This window comes from Neolamprologus multifasciatus, chromosome 17 (assembly GCF_963576455.1).
Source record: "Neolamprologus multifasciatus chromosome 17, fNeoMul1.2, whole genome shotgun sequence".
Lineage (NCBI taxonomy): Eukaryota > Metazoa > Chordata > Actinopteri > Cichliformes > Cichlidae > Neolamprologus > Neolamprologus multifasciatus.
In genome coordinates, this window is record NC_140455.1 from 3,019,086 (window position 1) to 3,040,024 (window position 20,939).

At 41.3% G+C, this 20,939-nt stretch overlaps 1 protein-coding gene across 1 annotated transcript in view; it reads right to left on the bottom strand.

Annotated features, from left to right (window-relative positions):
- Positions 1-20,939, bottom strand: part of LOC146498723 (uncharacterized) — a 319,692-nt gene that overhangs the window by 6,597 nt on the left and 292,156 nt on the right. Inside the window, 4 exon segments of the mRNA XM_085138804.1 lie at positions 607-780; positions 11,673-13,470; positions 13,636-13,840; positions 14,003-14,081. Coding sequence (XP_084994930.1) covers positions 607-780; positions 11,673-13,470; positions 13,636-13,840; positions 14,003-14,081 — 2,256 coding nt within the window.

Genomic DNA, 20,939 nt, shown 5'->3' on the forward strand with positions numbered 1-20,939 from the left:
TAATTTAACATGAATAAAAATATAAATACATTGCAGTTTATGTTTTGGGGACAAAAAGAAACATGTTTTGACCTTGGTGTACTCCCCACTTAATCCTTTATATGAAATAAGTCATTTTACCTCATTCCCCATTTCAGTTCACCCATCCCAAAAAAACTACCTCATTTTTATTTGCAAGTTTCAAGAAGCATGCTACTTCAACTCCTCAGCCTTCTGATGCAGAAGATGTGAAAACAAACTGTAAACCTATTAAAAACAACTTCTAGCGCATGAGTCAAAAAGTAACCTAAACAAAGACATCCCTGTGTGGTAAACTTTACAATGTGGTCAGTGTTTGGAACATTCTTCTTTGGAACATTGACCATATAAAAGAGAATCCCTGTTAAACGGGGTTGTTTATGACAGCTTTCCAGTAAAGCATGCTTTGTACTGCTCTGCTGCAGCTTATGACAACTTCAGGCACAGCTCTCAGAAAAGAAAAACAAAAACTAAGGTTGCCTGTGGCCATTTAAAATTAGAAGTCTTAACTTTTACTCTAAACTGGATTCAATTATGGCAGCCATTAAATATATTAAAAACAGCAGAATAAGAACAGGAATTTCTGACCTCAGAGTTTCCAATGTACAATGGGGACTTAGCAGGTCTAGAGAAAGAAGCTTCACTCCTGAATCCCGTAGGTTGTTGTTACTCAGGTCTAGTTCTCTCAAGCTAGAAAACTTGGAGCTGAGAACTGAGGACAGAGCGTCACAGCTTCTCTCTGAGAGGTTACAAGCACTCAGTCTGAAAAACAATTTGTAATCAAATGAAATCCTCCATATGTTGAATCAAGACAAGGAATATATATTTATGTGCAATATAATTTATTTAACATTAGTCAATATATACATAAATACATTACAAAAAAAAAGCGCCTGACAGCGCTGTAAGCAACAGTAAACTGGTGGGTAATAGACAAGTGAATAATGCCGAAAGCAGAGGTTTTTAGATGGGAATTGTACACTGAGAGAGAGAACTCTGCAGGAAGTGTGATTTTATTGTGGTGGAAGCAAAACAGAAAAGGTAAAAGGGAATTCCTGACAATGTTTATGTGAAGCAAAATGTGAAGCGTAGTTTGGATCTTCTTTTGCTGCTGGTTCAGTCAATTTTGTTTGGAGAGAGACAAAAGCTGCAGCTTCAGAATCTAGCGCAAAAAAAGATGTACACACACTAAGAGTGGTCCCACCGAAGTACCAGGCTGCCTGGGCCCCCATCTCAGCGGCCTGGGCCCCCATCTCGGCGGCCTGGGCCCCCATCTTGGTGGCCTGGGCCCCCATCTCGGCTGCCTGGGCCCCCATCTACTGTACCCCAACTACAGTCTCCGGTAAAGGGTTTTTCATCATTAAATGCTCATAGCATTGTCAACAAAAGGAAATCCTGCTATTAAGAGTTACAGAGGAACAAAGATCTGCAAGACATTTAATCAGGCTAAAGTATTCTGGGACACTAAAAATAAACCAAAGGGGCTTCTATGTGGACACATTAACATTCGCAGTATGTTACCAAAGCATGAGCAACTGGAACATATTCTAAGCAATTCCAATATTTCTATTTTGGGTATCTCTGAATCTTGGCTCACAAGTTCTTCTCCTGAGTCTGCAGTTGTCTTTCCAGAGTACACAGTATTCAGAAGGGATAGAATTGGAACAAGAGGAGGAATACTTGTGTATGTAAAAAAAACCCACCTGGATTGCTCTTTACTTAGTTCACCAATAGATGTTGAAATAGAACATATTTCTGTTAAAATCACTCTTTCCCCAGAAATGTCATTTACGTTGATCTGTTTATATCGCCCTCCTTCCGCAAAGAATATTTTTTATGAACAACTACAGATATTACTTAAATATCATACTATAAATAATAAGTCTAATGAAATAATTGTAATGGGAGATTTTAATGTCAACTGGGACTGTGAAAAAGACAGAAAAACACTCAAGGACATAATGGAGACTTTAAACATTACTCAACACATTGAACAACCCACAAGAATAACGAGACACTCTAGAACTAAAATAGATCTGGTTTTCAGTAATAAGCCCGAGCGAATTATTAAATCTTATAATTTTATCACTGGTATTTCAGACCACAATTTTATATTATTTTCTAGAAAACTTATAAAATCACGGGTTAAGAATCACTTTCATAGTTCATCTAATAGGAGATCCTTTTATGAATTTATACCAAGAAGTCAGCGACAAAATGTAGCAGAAGCATTAGCATCAGCTAACTGGGAGCGTTTATTGTGTAGTGATGATCCACAATTCTGCAGCAGTCACTTCACTGACATTGTCAAGGATGTTATATAAACATACTCCATTAGAGGTCAACAAAAAATAAAGACAAGAGATCAATTACTAAAACAGTTCCTGAAAACAGGTCCAACTCTGGATAGACAGATTGACTTCAAAGTGGAACAAAATAACAAGAAGTTTGAGACAGGCCAAAGCAAATTTTTTTATAAATATACAGTGGGGCAAAAAAGTATTTAGTCAGCCACCGATTGTGCAAGTTCCCCCACTTAAAATGATGACAGAGGTCAGTAATTTGCACCAGAGGTACACTTCAACTGTGAGAGACAGAATGTGAAAAAAAAAATCCATGAATTCACATGGTAGGATTTGTAAAGAATTTATTTGTAAATCAGGGTGGAAAATAAGTATTTGGTCACCTCAAACAAGGAAAATCCCTGGCTCTCACAGACCTGTAACGTCTTCTGTAAGAAGCTTTTCTGTCCCCCACTCGTTACCTGTATGAATGGCACCTGTTTGACCTCATCATCTGTATAAAAGACACCTGTCCACAGCCTCAACCAGTCAGACTCCAAACTCCGCCATGGCCAAGACCAAAGAGCTTTCGAAGGACACCAGGAAAAGAATTGTAGACCTGCACCAGACTGGGAAGAGTGAATCTACAATAGGCAAGCAGCTTGGTGTGAAAAAATCAACTGTCGGAGCAATCATCAGAAAATGGAAGACATACAAGACCACTGATAATCTCCCTCGATCTGGGGCTCCACGCAAGATCTCATCCCGTGGGGTCAAAATGATCATGAGAACGGTGAGCAAAGATCCCAGAACCACACGGGGGGACCTGGTGAATGACCTGCAGAGAGCTGGGACCAAAGTAACAAAAGGTCACCATCAGTAACACACTACAACGGCAGGGAATCAAATCCCGCAGTGCCAGACGTGTTCCGCTGCTGAAGCCAGTGCATGTCCAGGCCCGTCTGAAGTTTGCCAGAGAGCACATGGATGATACAGCAGAGGATTGGGAGAATGTCATGTGGTCAGATGAAACCAAAGTAGAACTTTTTGGTATAAACTCAACTCGTCGTGTTTGGAGGAAGAAGAATACTGAGTTGCATCCCAAGAACACCATACCTACTGTGAAGCATGGGGGTGGAAACATCATGCTATGGGGCTGTTTTTCTGCCAAGGGGACAGGACGACTGATCCGTGTTAAGGACAGAATAAATGGGGCCAAGTATCGTGAGATTTTGAGCCAAAACCTCCTTCCATCAGTGAGAACTTTGAAGATGAAACGAGGCTGGGTCTTCCAACATGACAATGATCCAAAACACACCGCCCGGGCAACAAAGGAGTGGCTCCGTAAGAAGCATTTGAAAGTCCTGGAGTGGCCTAGCCAGTCTCCAGACCTCAACCCCATAGAAAATCTGTGGCGGGAGTTGAAAGTCCGTGTTGCTCGGCGACAGCCCCAAAACATCACTGCTCTTGAGAAGATCTGCATGGAGGAATGGGCCAAAATACCAGCTACTGTGTGTGCAAACCTGGTAAAGACCTATAGTAAACGTTTGACCTCTGTTATTGCCAACAAATGTTATGTTACAAAGTATTGAGTTGTATTTTTGTTATTGACCAAATACTTATTTTCCACCCTGATTTACGAATAAATTCTTTACAAATCCTACCATGTGAATTCATGGATTTTTTTTTTCACATTCTGTCTCTCACAGTTGAAGTTTACCACTGGTGCAAATTACTGACCTCTGTCATCATTTTAAGTGGGGGAACTTGCACAATCGGTGGCTGACTAAATACTTTTTTGCCCCACTGTAATTGAAAGAGCCAAAGGTAAAGGTAAAATTATCTGGCAACACCTAAATAAATTACTTGGCCGTCATTCAAACAAAAGTAAAAACACAATTGAACTTTATGTAAATAACTCTATTGTTAGAGAGCCTCTATCTATTGCCAGTAACTTAAACACTTTTTTTTAATTTCATCTGTTAAGGAGATCAATCAGAGCTTTGACTAAGTCGTATGCTCTGATAATGTGAATGATGTTGGTCAAAATTTGTTCACCATCACTCATATTTCAGATACTGAAGTTGCTAAACTAATTACAGGTTTAAAACAATCTAAAGCAAAATCCCATTATCTAGATATTCATACCAGTTATCTGTCATGTGAATGAGAGCTGAACTGCTGGAATAACCAGGTTTGTAAGCATGTTGAAACTGAGTGAGTAACTGATTTTCTGTTAGGTAATGTTGAATTTGTTCATAGACAATCCTCTCCATAATTTTACTTAGAACGGGGAGTAGACTAATAGGTCTGCTATTGACACCATTAAAAATGTCATTCTTGTTTTTAGGAATGGGAATTATTTTTGATTCTTTCCACTGCAATGGAAATAAGCTGCATGCCAACAATCTATTAAATATGTGACATATAGGAAGGGACACAAACTTGGCTGCAACTTTGAGCTAGTTACTGTCTATGTTATCAGAGCCGGAGGATGTATCGTCAGGAAGTGATATCAATAAGTGCTCTACCATCTCTGCATTCACTGCCTCAAACTTAAATTGGCATTGCTTATTATTCATGATAACATCCTGTATAAGACGACGTGATAAGACGTGACATGCTGTCAGGTGAAATTCTGATACATCCAGAGGTGGGTCGAGTATCCAAAAATTGTACTCAAGTAAGAGTAGCATTACTTTAAAATATTATTACTCAAGTAAAAGTGAAAAGTAGTCGTCAAAAAAGTTACCCAAGTAAGAGTAAAAAGGTACTTGGCGAAAAGACTACTCAAGTAGTGAGTAACTGTTTGAAATCTCCGATTTATTTTTTAAATAAATGTTATCAGACAAACAAAAATAAATAAATATACAAATTTAACTATTTTCAAAAGGAATATATGTAAAAAGATCAACAAAATAAGGCACAACAATTCTAATTTCCAGATTTCAGTTTTTCACAACATAAAGCTTTTTTCACCAATACCTACAGTAAATAATATAAACATATAAACAGTGCAAATAATTTCCAGTGACAAGATATGCTGTAAACGTTATATTCATTTCTGCTCCAAATGGCACAGCAGCCTCAGAGAAAGCATTAGAACGAGGCATCTTCAACATATGTTCATACAAGGCAGCTCAGTTTACCATAAGTTGTACGGGTGTGCATTTATTTCTGCATATTTAGCAGAAATGTGCCATTTCTTCACTCAGTGAGGTGATAGTTAAGCTTCAGCAGCAGTTTGCTCTCAAGGTTCTTTCTGTGAAGCTGTAACTGTTCAGCAGTGAACAGGAGTCCTGCATGACTGAGAAGTCCTTCACAAGCTCCAGATGCATGAAGAGCTGTATTGACTTTGATTGACAGCTTCTTGATGTGAGGAAAGCCATGCAATAGATCCACACCTCCAGTGAATGGACATGAAAGGTACCTCTCCAGCTCCCCTGTTTCTGGCTTTCCTGACCCCATGGATCCATCATCTTCGTCGAATAGGCCGCTGTTTGTGCTGGCCTCATCCAGCTCTGAGTCCAGGTGATGCCTGATGAAGTGGAGACCTGTGGAAAGATGTATGGTTTTCAAAAGAATTAGGTCTGTTCATTATAGTGCGTATACACTGCCAAGCTGCAGATGTTTGTTTGGAGCTAGCCTCCAAAAGCTGCCCATACACTGTGCGATTTTTGGCCCATTTTGAGACTATTTTTCAGTCACGCAACCGTTTTGGGGATTGGTCGTGTTTTGCCTTAATCGTGTGTGCATCGTGTAGTTTACATGGGGTAACGAAAAGCAGTAAACACCTCACGACCAGCTCCCACCAATCATCAATCGTATGGTCGCAAGATAATCAAACCTGTTTGAAATCCTGTCGCCCCTCAACGCAGCCTCTCACACTGCGCACGCACAAACACAGAAATGAAAGAGAAAAGGTGGAGCAGCATGGCAGTTTATTGTTCTAACAATATACTTTTCATATTCGTGCAATATACCTTTCACGTTTAAACAATATCATATCACGTTCATACAATATAATATTTATATTGTACAAACGTGATAATTATGTATATTGTAATAACGTGATATTATATTGTTCAAACATGAAAGGTATATTGCTAGAACAATATACTTTTCATGTTATAACATGATATAGCTCTATTTTTCTTTTGCCTGGGTGGCAGCTCTATGCTTCGGTATCCGAGGCTTTTCAATGTGGCCTCACAAAATTATCACGACTACAACAACCATGAAAAGAGCTGGATGGACATTGCTGCTTAATCACAGCTGCCTGGTCAATGTTTTTCATTAGTAATTTAGCAAAGTTGATGGTGTGTGTGTCTGTGTGAGTAAAAGACAGAGAGAGGGAGAGCGAGGGACAGATTTTGTATGATAAGCTTCATGTTATGGACGCACAGTTTGAGCACTCAGGTCACATCAGAGCATCAGGCCGTATAGTGTGAGACCCTGCAACTTGACCTATGAACTTCTAACCCCTGCGATTTAATTGTACAGTTTGATCAGGAGCGGAATAACGTGACTGGAAAAAAAAAAAAAAAAAAAAAAAAAAATCGCAGTGTTTGCCCAGCTTAATGCAGACTGTTTAAACTAAACAAGCTGCTGTTTCACATAATAAACCCTGTCACCCGCAGTATTGCCTTCTGTTTTAACAGTTAAAGCAGTAGAGATGAGCTGTTTACATGTGCGTTGAACTCTAGCGTCATTAACCAGGCTAGCTGTTAGCTTATAGCTCACACTAGCTAACCAGCGAGCAGTTAAAAGGACAGCTGAAGCTGCACAAAACACCCACAAACTTATCTCACTACAACGTACAAAATATGACTCGCAGCTCGAGCTCGACACAGCTGCTGTAACATAAGACTGACATCCAGCTAACCACAGCTAAAAAGAGATTTAGAGAAAACGTACCGTTTCCTCAGGTTACACAAGTTGAGTTGTTTCACGCTGAAAAGTTGGTTTGTTTTGGCTCTCACTGAAGACACCGGCACTGAAGACATAGGTGTTCTTTTGTGCTACTTTTAAGCGAAACATTCTTTGTACGTGAGGCCAAGGCTGTTCATCCTCTTCAGCTCTAGTGTAGACAAGTGGCTTTGCCATGTTTTCATGTTTCTTCTTTCCGTGTGTCCGCTACTTTGAAACGCTTGGGCCGCTCTGCCCGCTACAGTTTCAAACTGGTCATGTGACTGCATGGCCACATCTCATTGGTAAAAAAGCTACCAGAAAGTCCACTGGCGGCATGTTATCTAATGTGTTAAACTAATAATTTTTTTTAAAAAGTAACGAGTTGAATTTTGCAAATGTAGCGGAGTAAAAGTACCGTTTCTTCTTCACAAATGTACTCAAGTAAAAGTAAAAAGTATCGTGCAAAAAAGGTACTTTAAAAGTACATTTCTTTCAAAAACTTACTCAAGTAAATGTAACGGAGTAAATGTAACTCGTTACTACCCACCTCTGGATACATCAGCAGGACCGCTCTTTGTGTTTAGGTCTTTGTGCAGAATTTGTGTACCTGCTCCCATTTACTGTTTTAGCTGTTTGGTAGTTGTTGAATTGTGAGGTTTAACCTGAGATTATGGCATTTTGGGCAAAATAAATTTATATTTAAAAATTGATTCCGAATTTTAATGAATTGCTATCGCATTATTCAAGCTAGAATTGATTTTAATCAGAAAATCGATAATCAAAACCCACCCCTACTTCTTAGCCTTCTGATGTACAAGTTGTGAAAATGAACTACTACGCGCCTTGAGTCAATGGTTCTTTGGCTTCTTATAAATGAAACTGAACTGAGGTGAACCACAAACAGTTTTTAGCTGATGCCTGGAAGCATAACCTCAACAAAGATTATAGCAGGATCTCAGCACAAGATGGCAATTTCGAGATGGCGCCAGATGTCATGCCATCCCGTCTCTCGGTTCTGAAATGTTTATGTATTGTGTTCATAGTGGTGTCCCTGCTAGTTTTAAAAACCCACTCCTTTTTGGTGTATGAGTGTCAGACTCTTCTTAATATCCCTGACTCACTGCTGATGCTCCCCTTCCTTAGCGAGCAATTTGGAGGACTTGCGCTGCCTCTAGTGTCAGTACAGGAGGAACTGTATCAACGTGATCCATCCTGTAATCCTTTAAAATGGAGCGCTAAAGAAGTAGATGTATATGTGGCGCATGCTCTGGAAAGCATGTGAGAGTCATATCATGGATGCGGCGGATCCTTGCCAGCAGTGACCCTAGCTATTTGGAACTTTTTTCTGACCTATAAAAGTGCTGCCTTCTTCCTGTTTACCCGACGTTGTCAGAGCGCACTCACCTGATTCAGTTTTATTGGTTGCAATGCTGATGGGATACAAGGGGAGGTGAAGCAACTTATTAATAAATAACTTGTAATTAGTGCATTTCCAACCCACTACCATGGATGGACAGAGAGTTAGCTTCCTTAAATGCATAAGCTGGACATCATGTTCCTAACTGAGACATGGCTCCACGCTGGTGAAGTAGCACCTTTGCCCCCCAGATGCCAGTTTCTTCAGCTCCCCCTGGTTGTCTGGGTGGGGAAGCGGGGTCAAAAATGCAAACAAATACAAAGTCCCAGCTCCTGATTTTAAGCTGCCCTGTGGTTCTAATTATAGTCATCTATCGTCCACCTAAATGTAATGATTTCTTCATTTCTGAATTCTCAGACTTCTTGACATATTTCGTCACTCACTATGAAAGGATTCTTATAGGGGGGGGACTTTAAATTGAGTCAGTTCTTACTCTGACCAAAATACTGACGATTTGTCATGTCCTGAGGTGTTCCTCAGGAACGCAAAAGTTAACCTTCCGTGTTTCTATGATACCACATGTTCCAGCCATGCATTCCAGCCCTAACAGTAACCTTATCCCTAACCCTGACCATAACCTTATCTCAACCTTAACTACCATCTTAATCATGTTAGATTGTGTTTTCCAAAGCGATTACAGTAAAATAAACCTACCTGTGTAGATACATTCCAAATGGTTCTCATGTTTCCTAATTTTTTGGCCATGTGTCGGGTGGCCGAAAGCGTAACATACCCAAAGATTTCTCACGTAGCGTAAAATGCTACATCGCTTGCGATGTTCCAGACTAGAAGTATTTCTACAGGCTTGGAGAGACACTTTGACTTTATTTTCAATCATCGATGTCTGCAGCAAAAGCAAATTATTTCTCAAATCTCATTATAAGCATAACTCCAAACTTTTATTCAACACGGTGTCACAACTTAGAAGTGCTGTTCAAATTTGACAGCTCATTACTTTATGTTGTTTAGAGACAGGGCTGAAACACTTAGAAATCAGATTACTCCATCCTTGGGTAGTTTGTCAGACTACTCAGCTGCTTTGCCTGTTGGTGCTGATAAACTGTTCTCTGGCTTTAAGGTTATTTCCCTTTCTGGATTAACTAAGGTTGTAAACGGAGCTCAATGTACAACCTGTTCTTTGGATCCTCTACCAGCCTGGACTATCAAGGATGTGATCAGTTTTAGGGCCTTACATTCTGTTTCTTTTAAGTACTTCATTGATCACCGGAGTTTTCCCTGCCTGTTTTAAATCAGTTTTGGTAATACCAATCTTGAAAAAGTCTGGACTAGATGTTGACATGGTTGCAAGCTATAGACCCATCTCACAACTATCTTTGTCTACGGCGTTTAAAAAAGTTGTTTTTAAGCAGCTCACCAACCATCTGTCAACAAACAATCTGTTTAAACCATTTCAGTCTGGTTTTAGACCAAATCACTACACACAAACAGCTTTAATCTAGGTGGTAAATAATCCGTTGGTAAATGCAATGATCACACCTCAGTTTTATTACTGCTAGATCTAAGTGCTGCCTTTGACACTGTGGATCGCTGTACTTTAATGGATAGGCTAGAACATTTTATCAGAGGTACAGGAAATGTTTTATCGTGGCTGAGATCCTTTCTGTTTTAAAAATGATCTCTCTGAGACCTGTGCAGTGAGTCATGAGGTCCCTCAGGGCTCTGTACTTGGCCCGTTGCTGTTTTCTCTGTATCTGCTGCCTCTTGGACTTCTTCTATGTTCTTTTAATGTAACCTTTCATTGTTACGCTGATGAGCTATATGTTCCTTTAACCATTGGAAACTCTGCTGACTTGCCTAAATTAGAAGCCAGCTATCTGCAATTAGGAGCTTATTGTCTGATAATTTCCTGCTTCTTAATACTGATAATTTCAGTACTTGTCCCAAAATTTCACCTTGAAAATTGATGACTATGTCATCAATTGTAGGGACAAGTTAAAATACTTGGATGTGTGGTTTGACACGATGCTCTCCTTCGACTCCCGTGTTAAATAGACAACAAGGACTACCCTTTATCATCTGAGGAACATTGCTAAAATCAGGCAAGATTTATCACTTGACATTGCAGAGGTTCTTATCCATGTCGGATAAACGGTAAGAACAAGATCAACACCTACCTCAGCTACCCTGCTGGGATAATAGTCTGGTCAAAGGGGGAGAAAAAAACAACTGACATCGAGACAAGGAAGCTCTTGAACATGTATGGAGAGTTTCACCCCAAGTCCAGCACCCTGAGGCTGTATGCTAGCGGAAGGAAGGAGGCCGGGTATACAGAAACATCTGTGCAGAGTATAGCCTGGAAGTCCCGAGGGCAAATTGGGAGATGTCCCCAAGGTGGTGGAGAATGACCAAGCTAAGATCCGGTGGAACTTCCAGATACAGACGGACAAAATGGTGGTTGCTAAACCACCGGACATAGTGGTGGTAAACAAAGAGAAGAAGGCAGCCGTAGTGATAGATGTAGCGGTTCCAAAAGACAGCAATATCAGGAAGAAGGAACATGAGAAGCTTGAGAATTACCAAGGACTCAGAGAAGAGCTCGAGAAGATGTGGACAGTGAAGGTAACAGTGGTCCCAGTGGTAATCAGAGTACTAGGTGTGGTGGCTCTCAAGATAAGCGAGTGGCTCCAACAGATCCCAGGAACAACATCAGAGATCTCTGTCCAGAAGAGCGCAGTCCTAGGAACAGCTTCTTTGTTTTTTTAATATACATGTAGCAAGAATCAAAATTGAAACAAATGATGAAATTCAGCAAATTTTGTTCATGAGTTTAAACTTTTTTTTATGTTATTTGTGTCTTTTAGTTTTCCGTTTATTCATATATTAACAATGTCCCAATTTTTCTGGAACTCTGATTGTACTTTTTCACAGCACTGTAGTTACGGCCTGACTACAGATATGCATAAGACATAAGTGAAAAAATGCTTGAGCTTGGAGACAAGATTAATTGTTGCTTTTTATTGCTTCCTTTTAGTTAAGTATAATCAACATTTTAAAAATGACAGGATAAGTAGATATTTACTTACAGAGCTTTGTTGGAGGCTTTGACCACTGGCAGCAGCCTCAGAAGAGCCTCCTCTGAGGCTGAGTATTTCTTCAGGTCAAACACATCCAGATCTTTTTCTGATGACAATAAGATGAAGACCAGAGCTGACCACTGAGCAGGAGAAAGTTTATCTATGGAGAGACTTCCTGATCTCAGGGACTGTTGAATCCCCTCCACCAGAGAACGATCATTCAGTTCATTCAGACAGTGGATCAGATTGATGCTTTTCTCTGCAGAGAGGTCTTCCTCATTAATCACCTTCTTGATATACGCAATAGTTTCCTGACCAAAATCTGAGCCATTTCTTGCCTGTGTCAGCAGGCCTCGTAGAAGAGCCTGACCGGTTTTCAGTGAAAGTCCCAGGAGGAAGCGCAAGACCAAGTCCAGTTTTCCGCTTGGACTCTGTAAGGCCTTGTCCACAGCACTCTGGTAGAAGTGTTTCTCAGCAAATTCTCTTCTTTCAGAATTGTTGGTTGTTGGTTGTTCTTCCAGCAGATTGACTCCAGAGTTGATGAAGGTCAAATGGACATGAAGAGCAGCCAGAAACTCCTGAACACTCAGATGGATGAAGCAGAACACCTTGTCCTGGTACAGTCCTCTCTCCTCTTTAAAGATCTGTGTGAACACTCCTGAGTACACTGAGGCTGCTCTGATATCGATGCCACACTCTGTCAGGTCTGATTCATAGAAGATCAGGTTTCCTTTCTGCAGCTGATCAAAAGCCAGTTTTCCCAGTGACTCCATCATCTTCCTGCTCTCTGGACTCCAGTGTGGATCTGTCTCAGCTCCTCCATCATACTTGACCTTCATCACTTTGGCCTGAACCACTAGGAAGTGGATGTACATCTCAGTCAGGGTCTTGGGCAGCTGACCTCTCTCTCTGGTTTTCAGCAAATCCTCCAGAACTGTAGCAGTGATCCAGCAGAAGACTGGGATGTGGCACATGATGTGGAGGCTTCGTGATGTCTTGATGTGGGAGATGATCCTTTTCCCCTGGTTCTTATCTCTGAATCTCTTCCTGAAGTACTCCTCCTTCTGTGGGTCAGTGAACCCTCTGATCTCTGTCACCATGTCAACACAGTCAGGAGGGATCTGATTGGCTGCTGCAGGTCGTGTGGTTATCCAGAGGTGAGCAGAGGGAAGCAGTTTCCCCCTGACGAGGTTCATCAGCAGCACATCCACTGAGGTGGACTTTCTAGGGTCAGTTAGAATCTCAGTGTTGTGGAAGTCCAGAGGAAGTCGACACTCATCTAAACCATCAAAGATGAAAACAACCGCGAAGTCTTCAAAGCTGCAGATTCCTGCTTCTTTGATTTCAGTAAAGAAGTGATGAACAAGTTCCACCAAGCTGAACTTTTCCTCTTTCAGCACATTCAGCTCTCTGAAAGTGAATGGAAATATAAACTGGATGTCCTGGTTGGCTTTGTCTTCAGCCCAGTCCAGGGTGTATTTCTGTGTTAAGACTGTTTTCCCAATGCCAGCCACTCCCTTTGTCAGCACTGTTCTGATTGGTTCATCTCTTCCAGGTGAAGCTTTAAAGATGTCTTCTTGTCTGATTGTTGTTTCTGGTCTGTCTGGTTTCCTGGATGCTGTTTCAATCTGACTGACCTCATGTTCATCATTGACCTCCGCAGTCCCTCCCTCTGTGATGTAGAGCTCTGTGTAGATCTGATTCAGAAGGGTTGGGTTTCCTGCTTTAGCGATGCCCTCAAACACACACTGGAACCTCTTCTTCAGTGCAGATTTAAATTTCTGTGGATAAACTGCATCTAGAAGTTCTGAATAACAATAATAAAAAATACAACATCAACAATCAGTTAACAAAATCTTTATGACATTTCAGTTCCCTCAAGAAATGACTCAATACAAGTCTGTTAATCTCATATGACAATTGCAAATATTCCTTCATCCAGCATCTTAAATCTTTATAGAAATCCTCTTACTGCTCTGCATAAGGTCAGCCAGGTCCTCCTGCTTCATTCTCCTCAGGAAATCCAGTGTGATCTTCATAACTGCCTCTCTGCTGCTCCTCCTCTCCACATCATCCTCCTTCTGACGCTGCAAAAATTCTGGGTAATCTTGACTTAGAACGTTCTGGATCTTCTTCAGCTCGCTCTTCACAAAAGTGATGATGTTGTCCTCCAACAGCTGGAACAGAATACTTTATGAATGACCCAATCAGACTGAAATCATACAGCCAAACTTCAGATCCATTTTGGACACACTGACAATCCACTGGTCTACAATGAGCAGCATGGAGATGACTGTGAACAGGATAGATGTAAAAGTAGTTGTTGTACATGTACAGACCATAAATATGGAGTCCAGCTGTGTTTGATTCTGCTGGGCAGACTGACCACTGGGAGCCTCTGAGCTCTCCTGGTCCACTCTGTGGAGGAACCATGAAGAATTAGGTCAAGCACAGGGAAAAGGTGGAGTAGTTCTCTGCTAAGAAACAGTCAGGTTGAGTATTTCCTTAACTTGAAATAATCATTTACTGTCTGCTCATGGATTTAAAGATACATTTTTTCCAGGGAAGTTAACAATAACAATAATAATAACAATAACAATATTAATAAAAATAATAATAATAAAACTGTCATGGTGTCCCTAGCTGACTTGGTTTCTAGGCCACGTGTTTTGTTTTATTTTTCTCTCTCCTCTCCTCTATCTATCTGGGCAGAGCTCATCATGGGCTCCCACTCTTGGCCTATGTAACTCGGATAATTATCCCACCTGCCACTGATCTGCCTGAGCCACTACTTAAGGTGGTGGCTCATTGCTTTCTTCGCTGGATCTTTGAGTAACCTCCATTAGTACAGCCCTGGCAAATCCCTGTTTTTGTGCAAATCTCTATCTTTTTCCGATCGTGCTTTCTTGTAAATAGACTCCTGGACTCCCTGTTTCCTGTACTGTTCCCGACTCTGGCAGTGTGGTGTGTACGGAGCGAGAGAATGAGTGACTGAAGAGGATCAAGGAGAGAGTTTTGGATCAGTGTATGGAGTGCGTTAAACTTTACTGAGTGTATGGTCCTGTTTCCCCTACTTTCCTGGATCCATGGAACCCAGACCCTTGTACTTTTCATATAGCTCACCCAGTGTTTCTATAAATAAACTGTTGACTTTGATTCTAAAAAGCTGGTATGCACCTGAGTCCATCTCGTCCCTGTGACAATAACTCTACTTTTAAAGTGCTTTGAAACCGAGTGCTGAACAATTATTAGAGGGTAAAAAAAGATAAATAAATAAAAGCAATACAGAATAAAACAATACAGTTTAAAATCAAATAAAACAAAAAGGAAAAGCAATAAGAACAACTTTAGGCATAGAATTAAGACACACAGGAAAAAGGTGAGTGTGCATGTTCCATATATATATATATATATATATATATATATATATATATATATATATATATATATGAAACATGCATATGAAACATATATGATGCATATGAAACATATATGATGCATATGAAACATATATGTTGCAACATATATGAAACATACACGTTCTTCTCTGGCTAAGTTCAGAACTCCCTTTGCAAAAAAATCTCGAAGTGTTCTTTGATGGCAGTTTTTCATTTGAGAAACAAATTCTGTTGTAAAAGCCAGCTTCTTCCAGCTTAAGGCCCTTGCAAAAAGAAGGAACATTTTGTTGTCTGCTGACTACGAGAAAGTGATTTATGCATTTATTTCATCCAGATTTGATTACTGTAATAGTGTTTATTTTGATATCAACCAGGCTCTGCTATCTCATCTTCAGCTTGTTCAGAATGTTGCAGCCCCACTCTCGAAAGGCACACATAAACACGACCATATTTCCCCAGTCTTGGCCCATTTCCATTATGTTCTAGAATTAATTTTAAAATGTTATTGCTTGTTTTTAAGTCTCTAAATGGACTAGCATCCCTTGTACTTCTCTGATCTTTTAATTTAAAAAAAAAATACTCCAAACACTACTAAGCTGATAAGTTGCTTCTGATTGTTCCTAGAAGCAGACTAAAACACAGTGGAGATTGGGCCTCTGTGGTTGTTGTGCCCAAACTTTGTAACAGCCTGCTCTTCAAATAAGGACCTCTCCAGCAATCGACATTTTTAAATCTTTTCTGAAAACACATCTTTACTCCCTATATTTTAATTGTACAGAGTTTTTTTTGTGTTTGTTTTACTATGTACAGCACTTTGGTCAACCTGCGCTGTTTTTTAAATGTGCTCATAAATAAACTGACTGATTGAATTGCATCCTTAACTGTTCACCACCTTTAGAGAAATCAGTGATAAAATCTATTCCCCAGTGCTGTGTAATCCATTATTGTGTGTGTGTTTGTTTGTTAGTTAATTTATTTCAATCATGTAAACAATACACAAAGTTAATTTAGTAAGGAAAAGAAGAAAAAATGTTAATAAAATAATGATGATAGTAATAATAATAATAATACAAACTAAAGCTAATACCTTTCAATATTGCTTCAACTGTTCTCATTCAGTTACATATCGAAAAGGAGTGGCAAGTGGGAAATGGAACTCTACACAAAGGGGAGTAGCAATTTTAATACATAAAATTATTAATCTCACAGTATGCAAAACAGTAATAGAGGGTAGATTTGTACTCATGGCCTGCATTTGTATAGCATTAAATTATCTCTCACATGGAGTGAAATCTGGGGAATGGAGTAGAATAGGCTAGTTTCTTCATCTGAGCCACATATGATGTACTACCTTCCCCCGTAAATCTGCAGCCTGTGATCCAGAATTTTGTGTTCATTTTGTATTGTTGACGTCTTATATTATTGTTGTTAAGTTCTTGTTGATGCTAATGTTATTTAGGATTTGTGTTTCCTTTTATTTTGACATCCATTGTTTATGTCATGTTAATTTAGATATTAGCTCCTAGATTGCTCAGTTTTAGTTCTTTGCTTATTAAATCCCTTTGCGTCTTCACCAGGTCTCTCTGGTTCATGTCTTAACCTGTCATGTTTTGTTTCTGTGTGTGTCATGTTGTCAAGCTTGTGTCCTGTCGGCATCTCATTCTGTTTTCTTTTTGTTTTCTTTGGGGTTTTTTTTAAGTCTTGTTTCTATGTTCATCATGCTTAGTGTTACTTTCCCATGTGGTGTTTATTTGGGTCAGATGTTTCCTTGTGTGTCTCCACTTCCCCTGATCACCTCCTGTGCATATTTAGTCTGTGTGCTTTTTTTCATGTATTCATAGTGATAGTTATTATAGTCTTATCAGAGTTATCATAGTAATCACAGTTATCATAGTTGTTTCATAGTTCCTTGGTCTCATCTCTGATGTCTTAGTTATTTTAGTTTTCCCAGTTTAAGTTTTCAGTTATCTCTCACCCCTGTTTGCCTTAATTTGAGTTGTGTATTAATGTTATCAGCCACAATAAAGGCTTGTTTTTCATTTGCAACTCCGTTTTGTCTCTGTCCCTGTCTGCTTTTGGGTCCATACCTAAAATACACTGGCATACTCCACCATGACACGGCTCTGGTTTGGAAAGGACCCATCTTGCTCCCCGTGTACAGTCCCAGCAATACTCAAGCACATCTTTGTTGGTTGTAGGACTAGCCTTACTCAAGGCAGATACACATGGAGACACAATGAGGTCCTGTTAGGTAATAAATATATCATTTTAAATGCTTATATGCTGATTATTATTGGTTTATATGAGAGAGGCCCAGACTTTAGTGTAAAACTAGGTTACAGGCTGACCAGAAACTGCATGTTTTTTGTAGAATACGAGGAACCGACAGAGTGAGACTAAGTCTAGACAGGTTGCCCTGGCAACAGACCTTAGAAAGGGGAAGTTATTGCAAGCTGCACAGGAAGTTTTAGTGCACAGGCATATTAATAAAATCAGACACAGAAAAGAGGAACTGAATAGAAGAAGTTTTGTGTGTAATGAAACTGTGTGACATATGTGACGTCGAGAGGTACATAAATAACCTGGCTTCCTGTTTTCTGTTTGAGACTGGCTGATGTGAGCAGGCGTTTCTGTGTGTGCTCAGTCTCCATATCCTGGGATATTTAAATAAAGATCATTTTTTAAAGTAAAAGACCACTTTTGAGCAGTGTCTTTTTGGCCCTAAGAATCAAAAGAACCGTTTTTAACAGTCCTCAGGGGTCTAGCCGAAAAAGTTGAGTGCAAGAGAAAATCCATCAACACTCAACCTTTCACAAATCAAGAGGAGCGTCAGTATCCATAAGCATTTGTTCGGGAGGGGGACAAGCTGAGGACTAGCCCTTTAACTCTGGATCTGGGCTCTCTGAAAGTCGCCAAGGATTGGTAGACGCAAGTAGACTTTTATCAGAGGCTAATTTTCCCCACAGAGATCGTAACAACTACTCTGTGACCAGACCTCGTCCTTTGGTCCAACTCCAGAGAACTTGCTTACATCATTGAGCTGACGGTACCGGAGGAGGATGCATTTGAGAAAGCATTTGAGTGCAAGAAGCTGCGGTATGCCAACTTGACAGCTGAGGCAGAGCACAGAGGCTGGGAGATCAATGTGCGCCCGGTGCAAGTGGGGTGTAGGGGCTTTGTTGCCAGTACAACAGAAAAAACTGCTTTGAGAGATTGGAATCAAAGGACAGGTGCAACAGCAGGTTATAAAATAATTAACTAACACTGCTGGGAGGACCAGTCACTGCCAATGGATAAAGAGGGCTGACATCACTTGGACAGCTAAGGCAGTCAGCTAACTGCGAGACACACTCCCAGCCATGGTTTTGTGGTTGGTGTGGGGGTAGGTGTGAGCTTGGGTTGTCTGGGGGTACCCTAGGGATATTTTTCCTGGGCGGCTCAACCTGGCGACTGTGGTCTTGATCTGGTTGGGGCACTAGTATCTCTTGGGTGGTGTTTTCCTGTTGGCTGTGTGCAGCAGGGCTTGGGGAGGGTCTGTGCTGGTGGACGTGGGTTACTGGCCTGGTAGCCTGGCTGCCCCTGGGTAGGTCCGGGGTGGGCTTGAGGTTCTGGGGGTGCTCCACCTCTGGGCTGGGGCTCTGGCTGGGCCTTGGGGGCTTGGGTCCTGGTTCTTGTGACTCCGGGGGTTGTGTGTGGGTGAATGCATGGGGGCCCAGCCTTGGCACAGCGGTTGTGCATTGACAGAACTGGGGGCCCCTTCAGCTGGCAGGGAGGTTGTTACATCCTTGCAGGAGGTCTCTGCTCACCAGGAGTTCACTCTGCAGGTGGGCAAGAGATATAGCAGAGGTGGAGAATGAACTCAACCTGGGTGTCTATTGTCTTATGTAGTCTGGAAGATAGGGTGTAATTTCCCCTGTGGTAGGGTTGAGTGGGCCGCCCCAGGCTCTGTGGGGCTTGGGGGTGCTGCTACCGTGGGCCCCAGTTTCGATGGGCCTGGGCCCCCTGGCCTTTTTGGATTACAGGGAACGGGGGTGCCTACTGCTGGCAACAGGGGAGCTGGCCCCAGTAGGGGCTAGACCCACTCTGGTGCAGCTGGCTACCGGCAGAGCCTGCGGGCACATAATTGCAGCCCCCTGTAGCTTCTCTGCTCCGTGGCTGCTGGGTGACCCCTCGTCTGGGGCTCTCCTCAGCTCTTTTCAGGAGGGTGGCGCGGCTACGCCTCGAATGGTCCTCCTTGGGTTCTCGTGCTGTGGGGGCCTCTAGATGTCTGGGGTCTGGATCTCCTCTATGCCTGCTTCATGTCCTGGGGGACGGGGCTATAGCTCCCCAAACCCCCTAGCACAGGGGTCAGCAACCTTTAACACCTAAAGAGCCACTTGGACCCGGTTTCCACGCAAAAGAAAACACTGGGAGCTGCAAATACTTTTTGAAATCTAAAATGAAGATGGCACTGTATATATTGGTATTTTTTTTACCTTTATGCTTTGTGTGAACAACTAAAATAAGTAAGTAAAGTTTTTTTATTAAGCGCTTTTCTCTGTCTCTGAAGAGAGCTGAAAAGCTACAGCCGGCTGTGTGCGTACAGCAACCGTGTGTGAAAAGCGGTCAATAAAGAGATGCTGAAAAGCATGTTCATTCAAACATCGTCGGGTCTGCCGTGATATGTTTACAATAAGACTTATGGTCCCGAACCTCTGCGCACAGCGTCTGCAAATCGGGGCTTTCATCTTTACGCAGGACTGTAAGCTGTCGTCTGTGAGGCGTGAGCGGTGTTTGCTTTTAACATAGTTCACGGTGGAGAATAGCTGCCGACATAATGTGGATCCGAAGATCCATAATCGGCCTACCTGGGGTTGAAAGTCTCGATAAATGCACAGCGTTTCGGCGGGTACACCGGCTTCCGTGAGTGTGACGCTTATTTTGAGCGATGAAAAAAATAATAAAATATAATTTTATTTTTATATTTCAAAATCACAATAATCTAACAATTTAGAACTACAAGTTAAAAAAAAGAACTAAACACAAATAAAATACACTTCAGCTAAATACTTATAATTTATTTTCCCAAACCACCCGGAGCCGCAAAATAAAGACTAAAGAGCCACGGGTTGCTGTCCCCTGTCCTAGCAGATCATTGCAAGCGCACTCACACATACAGGTGTGCACACAAGTGTACACATGGGTGCTCACAGACACACTACACCTTTCTTGGCTGCTACCTCAAAGCACACCATGGGCTGTCGGTCTTGCGTGATGCACAATAACAATCAATATTTTTTATTAACTGTTACTTACACTTATCTAGGTTATTGCTTTGGTCTCCCTATTGTGTTGCTCTCTTTTTGCCGGTTTTCTTTTTTTTTTTTTCTTCCTTCCAACAGGTGATACAGCATATTTTTTTAGTATTTTCTCACTGTCCCACTTCCCCTCTGTTTTTCTTTCCCTCCCGCCCTTTCTGTCTCCTTTCCTACCCATCCATCCATCTTCTTCCACTTTATCCAGGGCTGGGTCTCAAGGGCAGTAGCCTAAGGAGGAAGCCCAGACCCCCCAACTCCCCAGCCAATGCCTCCAGCTTATCTAGGCCAGCAGATAGATATAATCTCTCCAGTGTGTCCTGGGTCTGCCCCAGGGCCTCCTCCCGGTAGAACATGCCCGGAACACCTCACCCAGGTGCCCAGTGGCGGTCCTAGCCTGCTGAATATACGCTCTTTTCTACTCTGGAATATTCTCACTAATTTTCTTGATATTTATTTATAATCACCTCTGTTAATCCTTGTTATTTATAATTGAGTGATCTGTATATATTAGTGCTATTTCTTAAATGTGTAAAATCTGTAACATAATGTATTGTTTGGAGTTTAGTCTGTTAGTGTTACTA